Below are 14,543 nucleotides of genomic sequence, written 5' to 3' on the forward strand. Positions count from 1 at the left end.
TTCTGACATACACTCAGTTGCCAATATTTTAGATACGTTTAGCAGAAAGGCAGTCTAATGCAACAGTATTGCAATAAATCCTACCTTCATGTAGCTAGGTGTATCTAATAAACTGGCAACTGAGTATAAAAGCAGACTGCTCTGTGTCCTGCTCTGCTTCCTGTTGCATGGCAGACTTTGCAAACAAGGGTGGATTTTGGGTGTATATGTACAGTGCACTCTGTATACATTTAACAGAGACACCATTTGATAGTTTGGCAATGTGCCTCAGGTCATTAGATATGAAATTAAATTGTGACTATGAGGTAAAAATTCAGCAGTGTTTTACACAACAGATGTACGGTGTAGGATTTGTAGCCCTTTTACCCACAGTACCCCAATTTTAGGAGACCAAAATTACTTGGATAAAATAAGTAAAGTCATCCTATTAATATTTGGTTCTTAATCCTTTACAGTCAAACACAACCATGTTAATTAATATGATGAGCATGAATTGAAGTGTGCAGCATGAGAATCTGAATACTCAAGTGAACACTGTTACAAGTTTTGTAACAATTAGTTGATTAATTAGGTTAGAGTAGATTAGACTATCAAAAAAAGACACAGTTGTTAATTTAAAGGGGTGGTTCAGAATTTTGTTATTTATCAGTGGAGACCGTTTTCAACACTTTTCATCCAGTCCTTCCAATTTGCAGAGTTCGTTGGTGCTAGGCTAGCGCAAGTCAACAGTATCTGCTAGCCTGCCATTAAAAGCAGTCATACACACTCCACAGTACACCCAAAGCAAATAAATTATAACGCCAGACTATCGATGTAAATGTCTGTTGATAGAATAATGTTATAATTAAAACTACCCTTGCATGGCATTGCAATAGTTATACTTTGTTCCCTGTAGTTGGTAGCATAGGCTACAGCAGCAGAGTGATATTACCTAGGCTACTGAGAAAGCCGGTTTACATGACAATCACGCAAGTTTATTTACCTGCCGCTGTGAGCTCCAACTAATTCCACTCTGCCAGGCTATAACTCACATAACGTTACCGGTACATGAAAGCACACGGGCTAGCAATTTACATGACGTTTCTGTCAGAAATTACCTAAAGTTAGCGGTTAGCCCAGCCAGGTATCTACCAAGATTGTAGCTATACCGTTAGCTAACGTTGTCACTCTCCACAATGCATTGAACAGTATCGTTCCACTAACGTTGTCAGTCCCAATCTATCAGTAGCAGCTAGACTAACGTTATGAAAGGGGCTAGCTTTATTAGCTAGAGTAGCCTTCCGAAAGTTATTACCTGTTCATCAGTAGCTGTTGGTGCAGCATCTAGAAAGACGGATGGAACCACATTTGTTGTCAGTGACTTGTGGTCCTTTAGGTTGTGGGGGTTTTCAAAATCGTCTGGTCTAAAATGATCACTACACATTTTCCACTTGAGTAGGGTCTCCGCCGGTATCTTGATGTCCAAGCCAGAAGCTACTAGGTTTTCCGACTGGAGTGCGCTTCTCTGTTTACTTTTTGGCGCAGTACTACTAACCGGAGCTAAGTAAAATTCTGCCGCTGCTGAGAAACTAGTCCCTCAAAATGTAATGCGATCATTGAGATGCAAGGGTAGTTTTATTTCTAACATTATTTTATCAACAGACATTTACATCGATAGTCTGGCGTTATAAGTTATTTTCCTCGGGTGTACTGTGGAATGTGTAAGACTGCTTTTAATAGCAGGCTTGACCTGAGATTGGCATGGGGTACTTTCCATAAGATCATCTCTCAATGCAAATCAAACCAGCTATTAGGCTAACTGAAATAAAACCATGCCAATCTCTAGGTATGGTGAAGGGTATGTGATGATGTGGGGCTATTTTAATATCAAAGGCCAAGGGAACTTTATCAGGATGCATAGTTTCCTGGATCTATGAAATAACTGGCCTTTAAAAATAAAAATCTGCCTGCCTCTATGGGAATTTAACATAGGGGTGTACTTACTTATGACCCCTGTATTTTAAGGAAGAACATTTATTTATTTACGATACATTATTCATTCACAAAGAAAATTGGTGTCCTTAAAGGTTGGATTTTTCCTCATTTTTTTAATTAAGGCATTAAGATCACTTTCCAAAAGATGGTTTTTTTTATTCCTCTTTTTAGTCAACTTTAGCATGGGTGTCCTAATTTTTTAACATTACTGTATATCCAAAATTCTGAACCACCCCTTTAAGTTAATTTCTAAGCAAAACAATGCCAGTATTGGTAGCTTCCAATCGTCTTGATGTGAGGATGAATATGAATATCTTCATGTTTGGGACTTTTGGTCAGACAAAACAAGCAATTCGAAGATGTCACCTTCGGGTTCTAGGATTTTTTTGATGCACTATTTTACACAATGCTGTGACTAATTTTGTCTTTATCACCCACCACAAGTCAACGTGTGTGTGTGTGTGTGTGTGTGTGTGTGTGTGTGTGTGCTGGTACAGCACTGTGGGGTGTATGAAGGTGATTCCACAAGGGAAGGGATAAACCGCTGCAGCACTTTGTTAGAGGGCAGCTTTCTGGGTGGTAGAGGCCTGCCTGTCAAAACAATTTAATCGAACTTTCTACACATACACACACACACAAAATGAATAATGTATTACTTGCCCAAAGTTGTCTCCCTGTTTTTTCGGGACAGAATAATTAATGTTTGAGTGACCCTACCTGTTTCAAGAGACATTTTGTCTACAGATTCACAGAATAAACACAGTTAGCAGCCATCGGGGGAGTGGCCCTTATGGATTTTTCCCCCATAAAAGATTTTACCCCCTGATCGCTGCTTATCTGAAAGATATGGTTTGGTTTTTGGGAAAAAAAAACATGTCCGTTCATAGTTTCTAGTCTTAGGTATGCTAGTATTAAGGACTGCAACCTATTTTCATTATTGATTAATGGTTTGATTTTTATCTTAATAATCAAGTTACCAGTTTGTCCAACCAGTCCAAAACCCAAATATCAATTTGAAATAATATAGAACAGAAAAAGCAGCAAATTATTTTGGGATAAATGACAAATGAAAAATCAACAATCAAAATGGTTGACAAATAATCTTTTCAGCTCTACTAGTGTATAAAAGCAGCCTAGCAAAACAACACTTGAAACTAATAAGCCTCGTGTTGCATTCAAAGTTATTGTAAAATACCCTATTCCCTATTACCCTATTTTTTTAAGAGTTTTAAAAGTATTGTTTTAGCACCGGTATCGGAAAAAACCCAAACAATACCCAACTCTACTTCTTAGAGTACATCAATCCATAACCAGTGGTTGAAAACCAAAACTTGGTAACATTAACAAATACAAAATATGAAATATTGCTTTTACAGTACCTGTGAGCTGCTGAGCCCACGGAAATACAGTAATTAAGCTAAACCAAGCCAATCAACACATCAAACTGCACACAGAAACACTGAAAGTCATCCATCTAAACATCAAAATAAAACAACAATCTGCTATCTATGAGCTTGTCTTTGTGTAGTGTGTCCGTAAACAGGATAAAGTGTTGAATTTTCCCAAAATTGATCTACTGTAAACAGTTGGCATTCCTGATGATGATGATGATAATTATATTCTCAAAAGTTGATAATGTGCATACTTTTAGGGATTAACAATAATTTTGTAATTTTTTATTTAACAAAAGAAGTCGATGTTAAATGCTATTTTAACACAAGCAGTTGTGCCATGGTCCATAATGAGAAAATAGTTATTTAAACCAGATATCTGATTGGAAAAAAAGGTTGGATAAGCAAGCAGTCTTATTCCACAACAGCGGCTTGTTAGCATGTTAGTAGTCCTCTCCTCTCCTCTGACTTCCATCGCTGATAGCTGAAATGTGATAGTTACTAAAGCTGCTAATTGATTGCTCCTCTGCTCATTTGAGAGCTAAAAAGCCTCTAAATTAGCGCTCTGTGTGTTATCTGATGCTGCGTAGCTTCCTTTTATAATCAGCCAGTCCACACACACACACACACACACACACACACACACACCAGCACACACCTGACTGGTTCATTAGTCCCACGAAACTCAAGGCAAGTGCTTGACAAACACTGGTGTGAATTCTGCTGATTCACTACTGCCCCTAGAACTGGATGCCATTTTTTAAAGTCACACCAGACTGAAGGTGTGGGCTCTTAGGCAGGGGCTAGGCACCTGGTGCGTCACATTTTTTACAGCAACGTGACGGGAACTACCTTTATGGCGGATAAGGAAGGTTGATGTACAAAAGCACTAATGGATTTCCTCAGAGTATTGAGTCTGAGTTTGTCCTGCACTGAGTCATGTGTTCACAAAATGTGTTATCACGTGAACGGTCGCCGTGTGGTATGATCAATGATGGAAGAATTTCAGGTAGATTACAATTATGAGAATGGATTTTCTTTTGAGAGGTCACACTTGGTACGTACCAGTTGACATTTAAGCTGTTGTCTTATTGTGACCGCCATCAAAGGGAGCTGGCAGCTTTTGTGGCATTTAAACAGAGCCCAGGTTTTGAGCATGGTGGATCTGCCAGGGTCCTTTTTCATTAACTCTTGCTTTTAATGTTGTGAGCCTGACCGATATACTGTATTGACAGGCCGATATATGATATTGGCTTATCACAGATATATCAGTATCGGTGTACACCCAGTTTAGTAGGCACACATTGCTAAAACTAAAACAGTAACGCTACAATGAATCCTACCTTCATAAAGGTTATGATTTTCAGTTTTTGTTTACTGTTGTGGAGAGGTTGATGCAACTGTATGGTCATTTTAAACGCTGGTTATGTTGCTGTTGAATTGTATTGTCTTCAGAGTTTGGTATCATACCATTACATGTGATGAAATAATAGAAACATTTCTTTTGGTATCTCTTTTTAGAATATTTTAACAAATGAGAAATACAGAGAGAGAGTTTTGTGGAGCTGATAGTCTTAATTAGTTTTGTAGCAACTCTTTGCCAATGGCTTGAATGTAACAGACGTTCATTTATATCAAAAAGTGACGCACTAAAGCTTTAATATACAATTGTGGCTAATTGTTACTGAATCAAATTGTGGTTGCCAAATTAAAATCCATGAAGAAAACATATTATTATTATTATTATTATTGCTCTTGAATTGCCAGCTTGATAGAATTGCTGCTAAGCCAGCAGATAACAACTCTAGTATACTCTGCTTTGTGTTCCTCTTTCTCATTTAGCATTCCTGATGGAGCCCGATGATACCTGTGTAGCTGTGTGAAAACTGCGTGGGTTTCATTGATCTGCTTTGTACCAATGAGGCTGTCCCACTGTAGTGTGTGTTGAGGAGGTAGTGATAATAGAAAAAGACAGTGTTGGGAAGGTTTGAGCGCAGCACCATTTATAATGCCTCTAACAGTGTTGGCAGAGCAAGTGAAGCCTCCGGAGCTGTCATGGTACCCAGCTCTGATTGGTTGTTACTGGTGTGGTTTTTCTGTATCGGTCACCTGCCAGCTGAGACAGGAAAGCAGAGGTCATTGAAGCAAAGATGTTGTCCTTAAATCAAACTAAAACTCTATAACCTACACTAAATCTGAACAATATTCATACGAGCTGTTCTGTACATCCTTATACACTGGACTTGGTAACACGTTTCATATTGATACCAACTTGAAAATAAGAAAATCTTATTAAATTAGCTGTTTTTACAGATGTCAGGATCACAGTCGGATCGGAGCCGATTTTGGCATTTTTTTTTTTTTTTACTGATCGGGGATCGGCAGCGGCAGTCAAGATGGGTGCGGCCAGTCACCAGTGTCTGTCTCGTAGCTTGCCAGCCCTTGGCAACTAGTTAAAGTCCATCTTTCCTAGTCACCCTACAGAAACTTCTTCCGTGATTCAAACAGGAAACCACGCTTTCAGGCCATTATTCCCTGCAGTTTGCAGAGTATCTGTATCTGCGTTTTATTTGCCTGTTAACCCATAATGTTAATGAATCAAAAAGTGTGCTACTTTGGCTGTAGCGGAGCCAAAGTAGCACACTTTAATTCATTAACTTGGGAGAGAAAATAAAAAAATGCACGTTTTTCAATAGATTTTATTGTGCAAAAAATTGTTATGCATATGTCCTGGGCTCAAAGGTAGGCATCATGTCTCCTTAAGAGAGGAAAAAGTTAAAAAGTCCATGTGAACCGAACTTTTGAGAGATACTGTACTAGATGAAGTGTTTTGATTAAGACTACTGTGATCTTAAAAAAAGGAAAAAAAAATGGAGTCGTGCGCTGTAGTTTATCATCACTTGCTCACATTCATCATTTGCAGGGCGAGTACACGGCTTGCAGCCCCAGTAAGAAAGGGAGCAAGACTTGAGTGCTAATTCAGAGACTGTAAAAATAAATTGGATTATCATCACAGCTTTTTATTTTTGTTTTTTTTTGGCTTTTCTGCCGTTAATTGACAGGACAGCTAGGTGAGAAAGGGGAGAGAGAGGGGGAAGACATGAAGGAAACCGTCACAGGTCGGATTCGAACCCTGGACCTCTGCGTCGAGGCATACACCTCTCAGTATATGTGCGCCTGCTCTACCCACTGAGCAACCCGGCCACATCACAGCTTTTTTTTTTTTATTATCATTTAATTGTGGTTACTTCTATCCTTCAACTCATTTGAATGTACTATACATACTCTGAATGGCCCTGTCATTTATAATGCTTTGTGGGGAAACATTCTAGTTCTTTCTATTATTGTACGCTCGAAGAAGGATGACGCACGTTGTATCACAGCCATCAGCAGTGTTGTCTTGACCAGAGCATCAGTGTTGTTCTCAGCTGCCTCGACTGTAGGTTTAGGTATATAGGCTTAGCCGGTACATTTCATGCTATAGGTAATACTTAGAAATGTGTCTGTTTGCACATTAACAGAACTAATTACCTGTGGTTGTTTTCAGATTTATGCATGACCAGTAAGTCAGTTAACAGTGTGTTAGATTTTGACTTTTTGCAATCCACGGTTGACTGTTCAAAACACTATCAATACTTCTAAGAGACTGTGATGGAAGAAGTCTTTCTTTTTATCTCTCTGAAGACATGGTTTTTGCAGAGATAGCATTTTACAAAAATGTATCAGCTCTTTTCAAAGCAGATCTTTATCTAAAACAAAATACTCCCTTGATGAAATTCTTTCATAAGGATGACTAAGGGCGCAAAGCCCGATGCAAGTGTCTTTTGCTGTTAAGACCGTCCAGCGCCCACGTTGTTTAAATAGCAAATGCACCTGCGCCCATGGGCGTGCTGGTCTTACAGGGAGGTGTGTTCAGGTGAATTCTTGGCGTATTACTATCGTGAGGCAGCAGGAAGTGATCACACCATTGACCAACAAAAACCTGGTCTAAAGGTTATTTTAACAGCACATGAATGTGCCTAAGCTTGTGCACAGTGCGTACACACCATGCTTGTTACACACACACAGGGAAGCGCAGCAGCACACAAGCATGCAAAAGATTACAAATAAAAATATTACGGTGCAAATCCGCAGTCATAATAGCAATGGGCCAAGGTACAAACGCACCTAGCTTTTAAAGGGAATGGGAGATGACACTCTGATTGGTTTATTGCATGTTACGCCCAAAAACACTATGAATTAATGAAGACACTAAGTACAACCCTTTTGAACCATGCGCCTGGTGCACGGACCCTTTTTTACGCCGTCAAACTAGCAAAAATGGATTTGGACACGCCCTAAACACACCTGCGCCATGTGCCAGAAGGACAATTGTAAATGTTTCACCATTTATGGAGAGAGTGAGCGATGAAGTAAGAATCCAGTTCAATCCTTCTGGGCGGCCATCAGGCAAAACATTTCCTATCTCCCTTGGATAAGACAGCCTGCCATCTCTTCTCATCTCTTTCTAATCTTGCTCCCCGCTCTCATAAGCACTGAATGCCCACCTATGATGTCAATAATACTTAGAAAGCCTGATAAATCGCCAGAAATATATAGTATATATTTGTAACTGGGCACTTAAGTTGTCTGTTTATCCTGTTTTAAACCCTTTTGCTTCTCTGTTAATTTTAAAAATTACTGAAAATGTGCAAAATGTACTTTCTTAAGAATCCCATCAGACTCACTTCAGAAATGCACCCAGTTGGGAATAAAAATTCGAAAAAGAGCCTGACTGACACCTGAAGGTGCTTGTTTTCATTCCAGGTGACATCACTCATCAAGCAGGATCCGCTCAGCGTGCAGGCAATGTTTGGTGTCTAATTTAGTTTTCCGTAAGCAGAAAGGAAGAGCCTTTTAATGAATGGTGATGGAACAGAGGCGATTGGAATGCATGGAATTAACTTCATATGGCTTGAGTGTAATCAGTCTTTTTTCCCATCTTTGAATAAAGTGCAAGTCTATCAATATGGGCTTTGTGTGTTTTACACCATTAGCCCTACTACCAGTGTTTGGAAAGTCGAAGAAGTAATGAACTGACTAATGAAGCAGATGTATCGAACTGTTGGAAGGACTGATTACGATCGGAGATCCCGCTTGACGGCATCCAAAGCAGAACCAGAATGTCAGAGTGAATATTTCGGCGTGGTCTTTAAAACATTAGCAAACCTCTTTCTAGCACGTGTATTAACAGAGAGAGGCTAACCTGTCAGCTGTGTTGTCGATGCTTCGAGAGAACAAAGGAAGCGACTCAGAGCTTGCCGTAAAGCAGTGTCTCTGGCCGTATATGTGTATGACGTCATTGACATTTTAAAAGGCTTTTTAGAACAAAAAAGCCACTTTAAAAAAAATCTAACACCCAGCAGTGTGTATTTTCTTAGCCTCCCCTTTCGAATGCAACATTCAAATTACTAGACAAAAAATGATATCCTGAGAAAAGTGGATTTTGAGGGGTATAGCTCCATAGAGTCCCATTCATTCTGCACTGGCCTGTGAGTGCCCCCTATATGGAACTCTGGTGGAACTGCAACCAGTTCAGAAGCCGGAAGTAACGAGAGAGTGGAACTTCTTCCCTTATTAGAAATTCTTTGGTGCTGTGGACTGCTAGCCTGGCTCCGCCCTCCTACTTACTTCCACTCAATTTTCATTTCCCTTCAGTACTCCGTCTGGGTTTGCGGTATATTCTTCGGTTTTCTCCGGCAAATATTTGTAGGTCCAATCAGCGAACAGAGGGAGTGGCTGAGAACGATGACATTGAGGACGTGCGCTAGAAAGATGCGAGCAAAGCCATTCGGTCCGTTGTGGCAGCAATGCTGCCGAATATCCAGAAGTTAAAGCCCGAGCAAGAACAATCTTTGCTGAGTTTTGTTGGTGGCCATGATGTTGTGGCCCTCCTCCCCACGGGGTTCGGGAAAAGTTTGATTTTTCAGCTCGCTCCGTTAGCGGTAAAGGAGTTGGCTAAGGCTAACACTAGCGATGCTAATGCTAAATATAAGCCGATAGTTGTTGTCGGTCTCCCCTCTTGTTGCACATGCGCATGACATACTTCACGACCAAACGTTAGCGATTGGTTATGGCAGATCCAGAGTGGCTCTGATCCAATAGTTTTAAACTTCAACAGAGTACCCGCCTTCAAGGAAGTTAACACTTGTCAATGGAGAGAGGCCAGACTCTCTGTACAAATGAAATGTACCAGAGTCTGGTAGGACCAGGCTAGTGGACTGCTGCAGTGTTTATAATGAGTGATTGTAGCTCTGCCTCTCTGCATCAAACTCATTTTACTTATATCAAACTGATAGTGATATATTTATTTCTCACGTAGCTTGTAACATTTAATTTTCTAACAAGTCTTCAAGTCCAAACCCTGGCTGTGGCCCCTGAAGGTTAATTACAACTGTATAAAGTTGTCAGGCAGAATTTATAAACAGCATACTGAATTTTTTTAACAGAAATGCAGGAAAGAATGTTAAGCTTATTCTGAGGAAGGCACTAGAGTGAAGTTCATAGTGCAAAAAGAAACAGCGCATTCAGTTTTCATTTGTCTTGTGTACAAGTGAAACCTATTTTTACAGTCTATAGTGGAAATGGATATGAATGAATGAATGAATGCTTTATTTCGAACATGTAAAAAACAAAACAAAAAAAAAACTAAAAGAACATGTCAGAAAAGGAATTAGAAGAAGCAAAAGCTTATTTAATCCTAGACCCTTTTCCACTATATAATAATCATCATGAATAGCTACATGTTTACATAATACGTATTTATATCCTATTTAACACGTTCTTTACAATCTCTTACATAAGTATATTTACACGCCACAAAGAAAAGAAATTTTACCTATGTATATAGGTATATATAATGTAAGTAAACAAATAAGTAAAGTACAAAATCTGACCAGATATTTGATGCCAGCTTTCATTACTACTACCTTTTTCATCACACAAAGTGTGTGTGTGTGTGTGTGTGTGTGTGTGTGTGTGTGTGTGTGTGTGTGTGTGTGTGTGTGTGTGTGTGTGTGTGTGTGTGTGTGTGTGTGTGTGTGTGTGTGTGTGTGTGTGTGTGTCCCCAGGTGTGGCTGCTGCCGGTGCTGGAGGCGGTGAAGGTGTCTCCTCTCATAGAGAAGGTCAGCGACCACAAAGACTTCAAGAAGCTGCTCAGGACGAGAACCAATGTTCTGGTGGTCTACACCAAGACAGGTTAGAGAAGACAGACACCCTCTCATAATGGATCTTTTTTTGGATTAGGCTGTGGATTATAACAGAATATAGACCTGGTTAAAGGGGATGATATTAAGAAAAAAGTCTAGCTGGTGGTGAACTTTGCTGTCAGTATAGTTATGTTATGCTACTACATATGGTCTCATATGTAGCAGCATACATTTCTGGTTGACCATCCATTGTTTCTGTCAAGGGAGGAGGCGGGGACAGCAATCCTGCCAGACCATTATAATAAGGGCTCATGGTTATTGCTTGTTATCTCAATGACTCTCAAACCGCTTGTCACTGTAGAGGATGTTGCCGAGTGCTGTAAATACAAATAACATTGGATGTTATATCTAATGTCACAGATTTCATAGACCTATAATATGTTGTATTTAGTATGTCAAACAAATAGAAAAATACACCCTTTAACTTGGAGGTGGTGACTCAGCAGCAGTCACCACCAAAGCATTTTAGTTGTGTTTGAAAGACACACACAACAGCTGCATCCAAACAGCTAAGCAAAAAACGATGATGAAAATGATGCACAAAACACCTAGGACCAGAACCTTTTGACTGTCTCATTTTACCACAGTATCTTAAGATGCATTTAGAATTCATGTTTTGTGCAGCTTTAGCCTGCAGCATGCTAAAGGGATGATCATGGTGGTCTATGTCAGTAATGAACTTGGAAATACTTCTGTTACATTATAGTTTTTTTTCCAACTATTAGGGAACCCTTAATGCACCCCAATAGATTTCAGTTCCATTTTAATTTGCATATTTCTGAGGTGAGGAATGCTCTCAGCAGGTTTGTAGATGGAGCTGCTTGATGCTACTAGTTTTTCTATTTAATAGACCCCCCTATGCCTCAATAAGCAGCAGAGGACCCTCAGAACCTTTAGGCCATTGGATAAGGCTTCGGCGTATCAAGGATTGGCTCTGATTGATCACTGGCTGCGGTGTCACAGACATTCCTTCTTTGCAGGTTTTCTGCCACACTGGTTTAATGTCCTCCTCAGCAACCAATTATCTGACCACTTTAAGCCACATCATATATTCATTCCCCCTCTTGAGTAAAGACGGCCTTGCCCTGTTCCTTACCCACAAGCCTCTGACTTTCTGCCGTCAGTCACATCCCTGTTGAGTTTTGCTCTGGTTGCTCTAGCACCCATCAAACTTTAACAAGTGAGCTTATTAGAAAATCCACCAGTATCTGCTCCATACGTGGTAATAAACTGACACTGAATTGCTGGATGTTTTTGTTACCGACCCGGTGCGAGGCGGGACCCTGGGGAGCCATGTCAGTGCCCCTATATCTAAATATAGCTTTAGCCTGGAGCGTTTAGAGGAATTGTTCTCTTTATGCAGTGAATAACACATTTGGTTTCGGGGGGTTGAAAATGATGTATTGTGTTACACAAGGACTAGAATTTTACACTTTGTTTTCTTTCCTCGCAGGAATCTACTTTGCTTGCCATATCTGATGAAAATCAGTAATAGTGCTGTGTGTTGTTGGAGCTGGTGAAGTTTATTACACACTAGTTTCTCCTCTTTCCTGCAGAACGCAAACTGCACAGCTCAGCCACATTTTCCCTGTGACACAGTAGATTGCGTTAGTCTCCAGTGTTCATGAACGATCCATCTCGTCCATGGATGTTCGTCAGCATTGCTCAGAAAATGGTAGTAAGCAGTGTCGCAGCAGGTACAAAGTAGAGTTCGCCAAAACATACCTGTTGTGCTTCCTCCGTTTGCTGAAAAGTTGGTCTGCTTCAGCAGAGTCTTTGTGCCACCATATAATCCTCACATCCCCTGCTTAGTCACACTATTGTAAGATGTTGAAAGCTGATGTAACTTAAACCCCCTCCCTGAACCCATCCAGTGAAAGGTATTAGAAAACCCTCTCCCATCACCCCTCCATCCGAAACTCGGTGATCTCTTTCTTCGGTACTTGGTGCTTTAGCAAGACACTGAGCTCCACTGTAACTCAATTCTTCTTCACAGGGTCTGACATGACAGTGTCCTCTGTGTCTCGAGGCTCTGGGTTGTCCTCAGCTATTGAACGGTTCTGGTGACGAGGCTGACCATGATTTATTCTGTGTCCTGTAGCTACATCAGGGGACTCCCACCTGAAACTGCTATCAGATGTGGCCCAGACAGTAAAGGGCCAAGGGACTATTGCCTGGGTCAACTGTGGGTAAGTAATGGGATGATTTTAAAAAAAAAAGAAAGGAAAAAAAAGAAACATGTTGTAGGTTGTTCTTCTCCTTCGATCACACCCATTGACTCCCTGTCTTTTTACCTGACATTATGGCCTCCTTTGTACAATTTTCTGACAGCAGTTATAAAGGCAGGTCAATTTGCTCCTCCCAAGAATGTCTCTACTGTCATCAATCTGCACAATTTATGGCTTTTCTACTGGGGTGTAAATGGCCTTGTTTCACGGGTTCTTCTGTAAAGGTGCAATTTGACATTAGGCTACTCACTTATTGGAACTATTGAAGCTTTGGGTCTAATGTGTTAAATCTCTTCATACCATTTAGGTTCACCCTTCGCAATTCTTTTATGGGAGTTTTGTGTACATAATGAAGGCACTGTTTATTTGCCCTCTACGGGTAAAACCAAAAGATGACGCTTCATGTCGTTCTTTGTCAGAGTTTCTGTATCTTCCAGTTTCTGTTATCATTTTGTAATTTTGTTTAAATGTGGTTGTATGCCTCCCATCAAGAGTGTTTTGTGTGTTGTAAGTATTGCTGATAAGTGGCATCAATCGTGTGTGTAGTGGTGAAATGATTAGTCAATCTATTTGTCGATTCCAGGGCTAGGCTTTTTTGCTACTAGTGCTAATACAGTACTGGTACTAACACCAACACTTAACTATTTTGATAATCTTTGAATAATATTTAGTCCTTTTTTGTAAAGATTTTTTGGGGGGGCATTTTAAGCCTTTATTTGACAGGACAGCTGAAGACAGGAAATAGGAGAAAGAGGGGGAAACGCATGCAGCAAAGCGCGGAAGGACTGAGCCTTTGTACCAGGGCGCCCCTAGTCCCTTTTTTAAAGCAAAAATGCCAAACATTCTCGAGTTACAGCTATAATAAACCTAATTGTCTCTGTAATATATTGAAAATTGACAAAACGAGCAATTTTGAAACCTTGAACTTCAGGAAGTTGTGATGGTAATTTGTAATCCAAAGTCATTTTCTGACATTTCATGGACCAAGACATTTATCAGTTGATCAATACTGAAAATAAATAGTTGCAGCCCTACTTGACACAGTTATGGACACTTGGTGCTACAGACGCCATTTTTTATCGACGGCGTCTGTATTGAATACTTGGCTATTACTTGGACAAACGAGCTATTTGAAGATGGTCGCCTTCAGCTCTCAGTAATCACGATGGGTATTTTTCACTGTTGTTTGACATTTTATTGATAAAGCAATTAATCGATTGATCAAAAAATAACCAACAGATATTCAATAGAGTTATACCAACAGTCTTTAGTTGCAGCCCTAGTCTAAAGCATTATTTTATTATTTTCTCTATACTCCACACACACTTTCCCACAGAACAATACATCTGTCATCTGTCTTTCTGAAGCACATCTATTTCCATCCCACACTGTGGAAGTGTTTGCATTAGGCAAATACTAGATACTCCCAAGACACTGGCAAGAATTGTTTTCTTTAAGCACAGCTTGCTTTGCTCCCCAATGATCTGACTTTAGCTCTTTGTTCTTTCTGCCCTTCCTGGTGTTCAGTTCCACTTACTTAAATTTTTTTGTTGTTTTTATACCTGTCAACCCATCAACTGCATGAACTGTCTCTCTCACCAGAGAGGAAAGAATGTATCATAAAACAGGAAACTGTGAGGAAGGCAGTAACTTCCCTTTGACACCTGGTGCTCATTGCACCATTCACAATCTCTCTCAAGCTT

General features: G+C 40.1%; 1 protein-coding gene across 1 annotated transcript in view; it reads left to right on the forward strand.

Moving 5' to 3' along the window:
• pdia5 (protein disulfide isomerase family A, member 5) overlaps nucleotides 1-14,543 on the forward strand; it is a 62,462-nt gene that overhangs the window by 1,134 nt on the left and 46,785 nt on the right. Inside the window, exons 2-3 of the mRNA XM_078262423.1 lie at nucleotides 10,475-10,601; nucleotides 12,714-12,801. Of these exons, the coding sequence (XP_078118549.1) occupies nucleotides 10,475-10,601; nucleotides 12,714-12,801 (215 nt within the window). The remainder of the gene's footprint in view (nucleotides 1-10,474; nucleotides 10,602-12,713; nucleotides 12,802-14,543) is intronic.

The sequence above is a fragment of the Sander vitreus genome, chromosome 11 (genome assembly GCF_031162955.1).
Source record: "Sander vitreus isolate 19-12246 chromosome 11, sanVit1, whole genome shotgun sequence".
Taxonomy (NCBI): domain Eukaryota; kingdom Metazoa; phylum Chordata; class Actinopteri; order Perciformes; family Percidae; genus Sander; species Sander vitreus.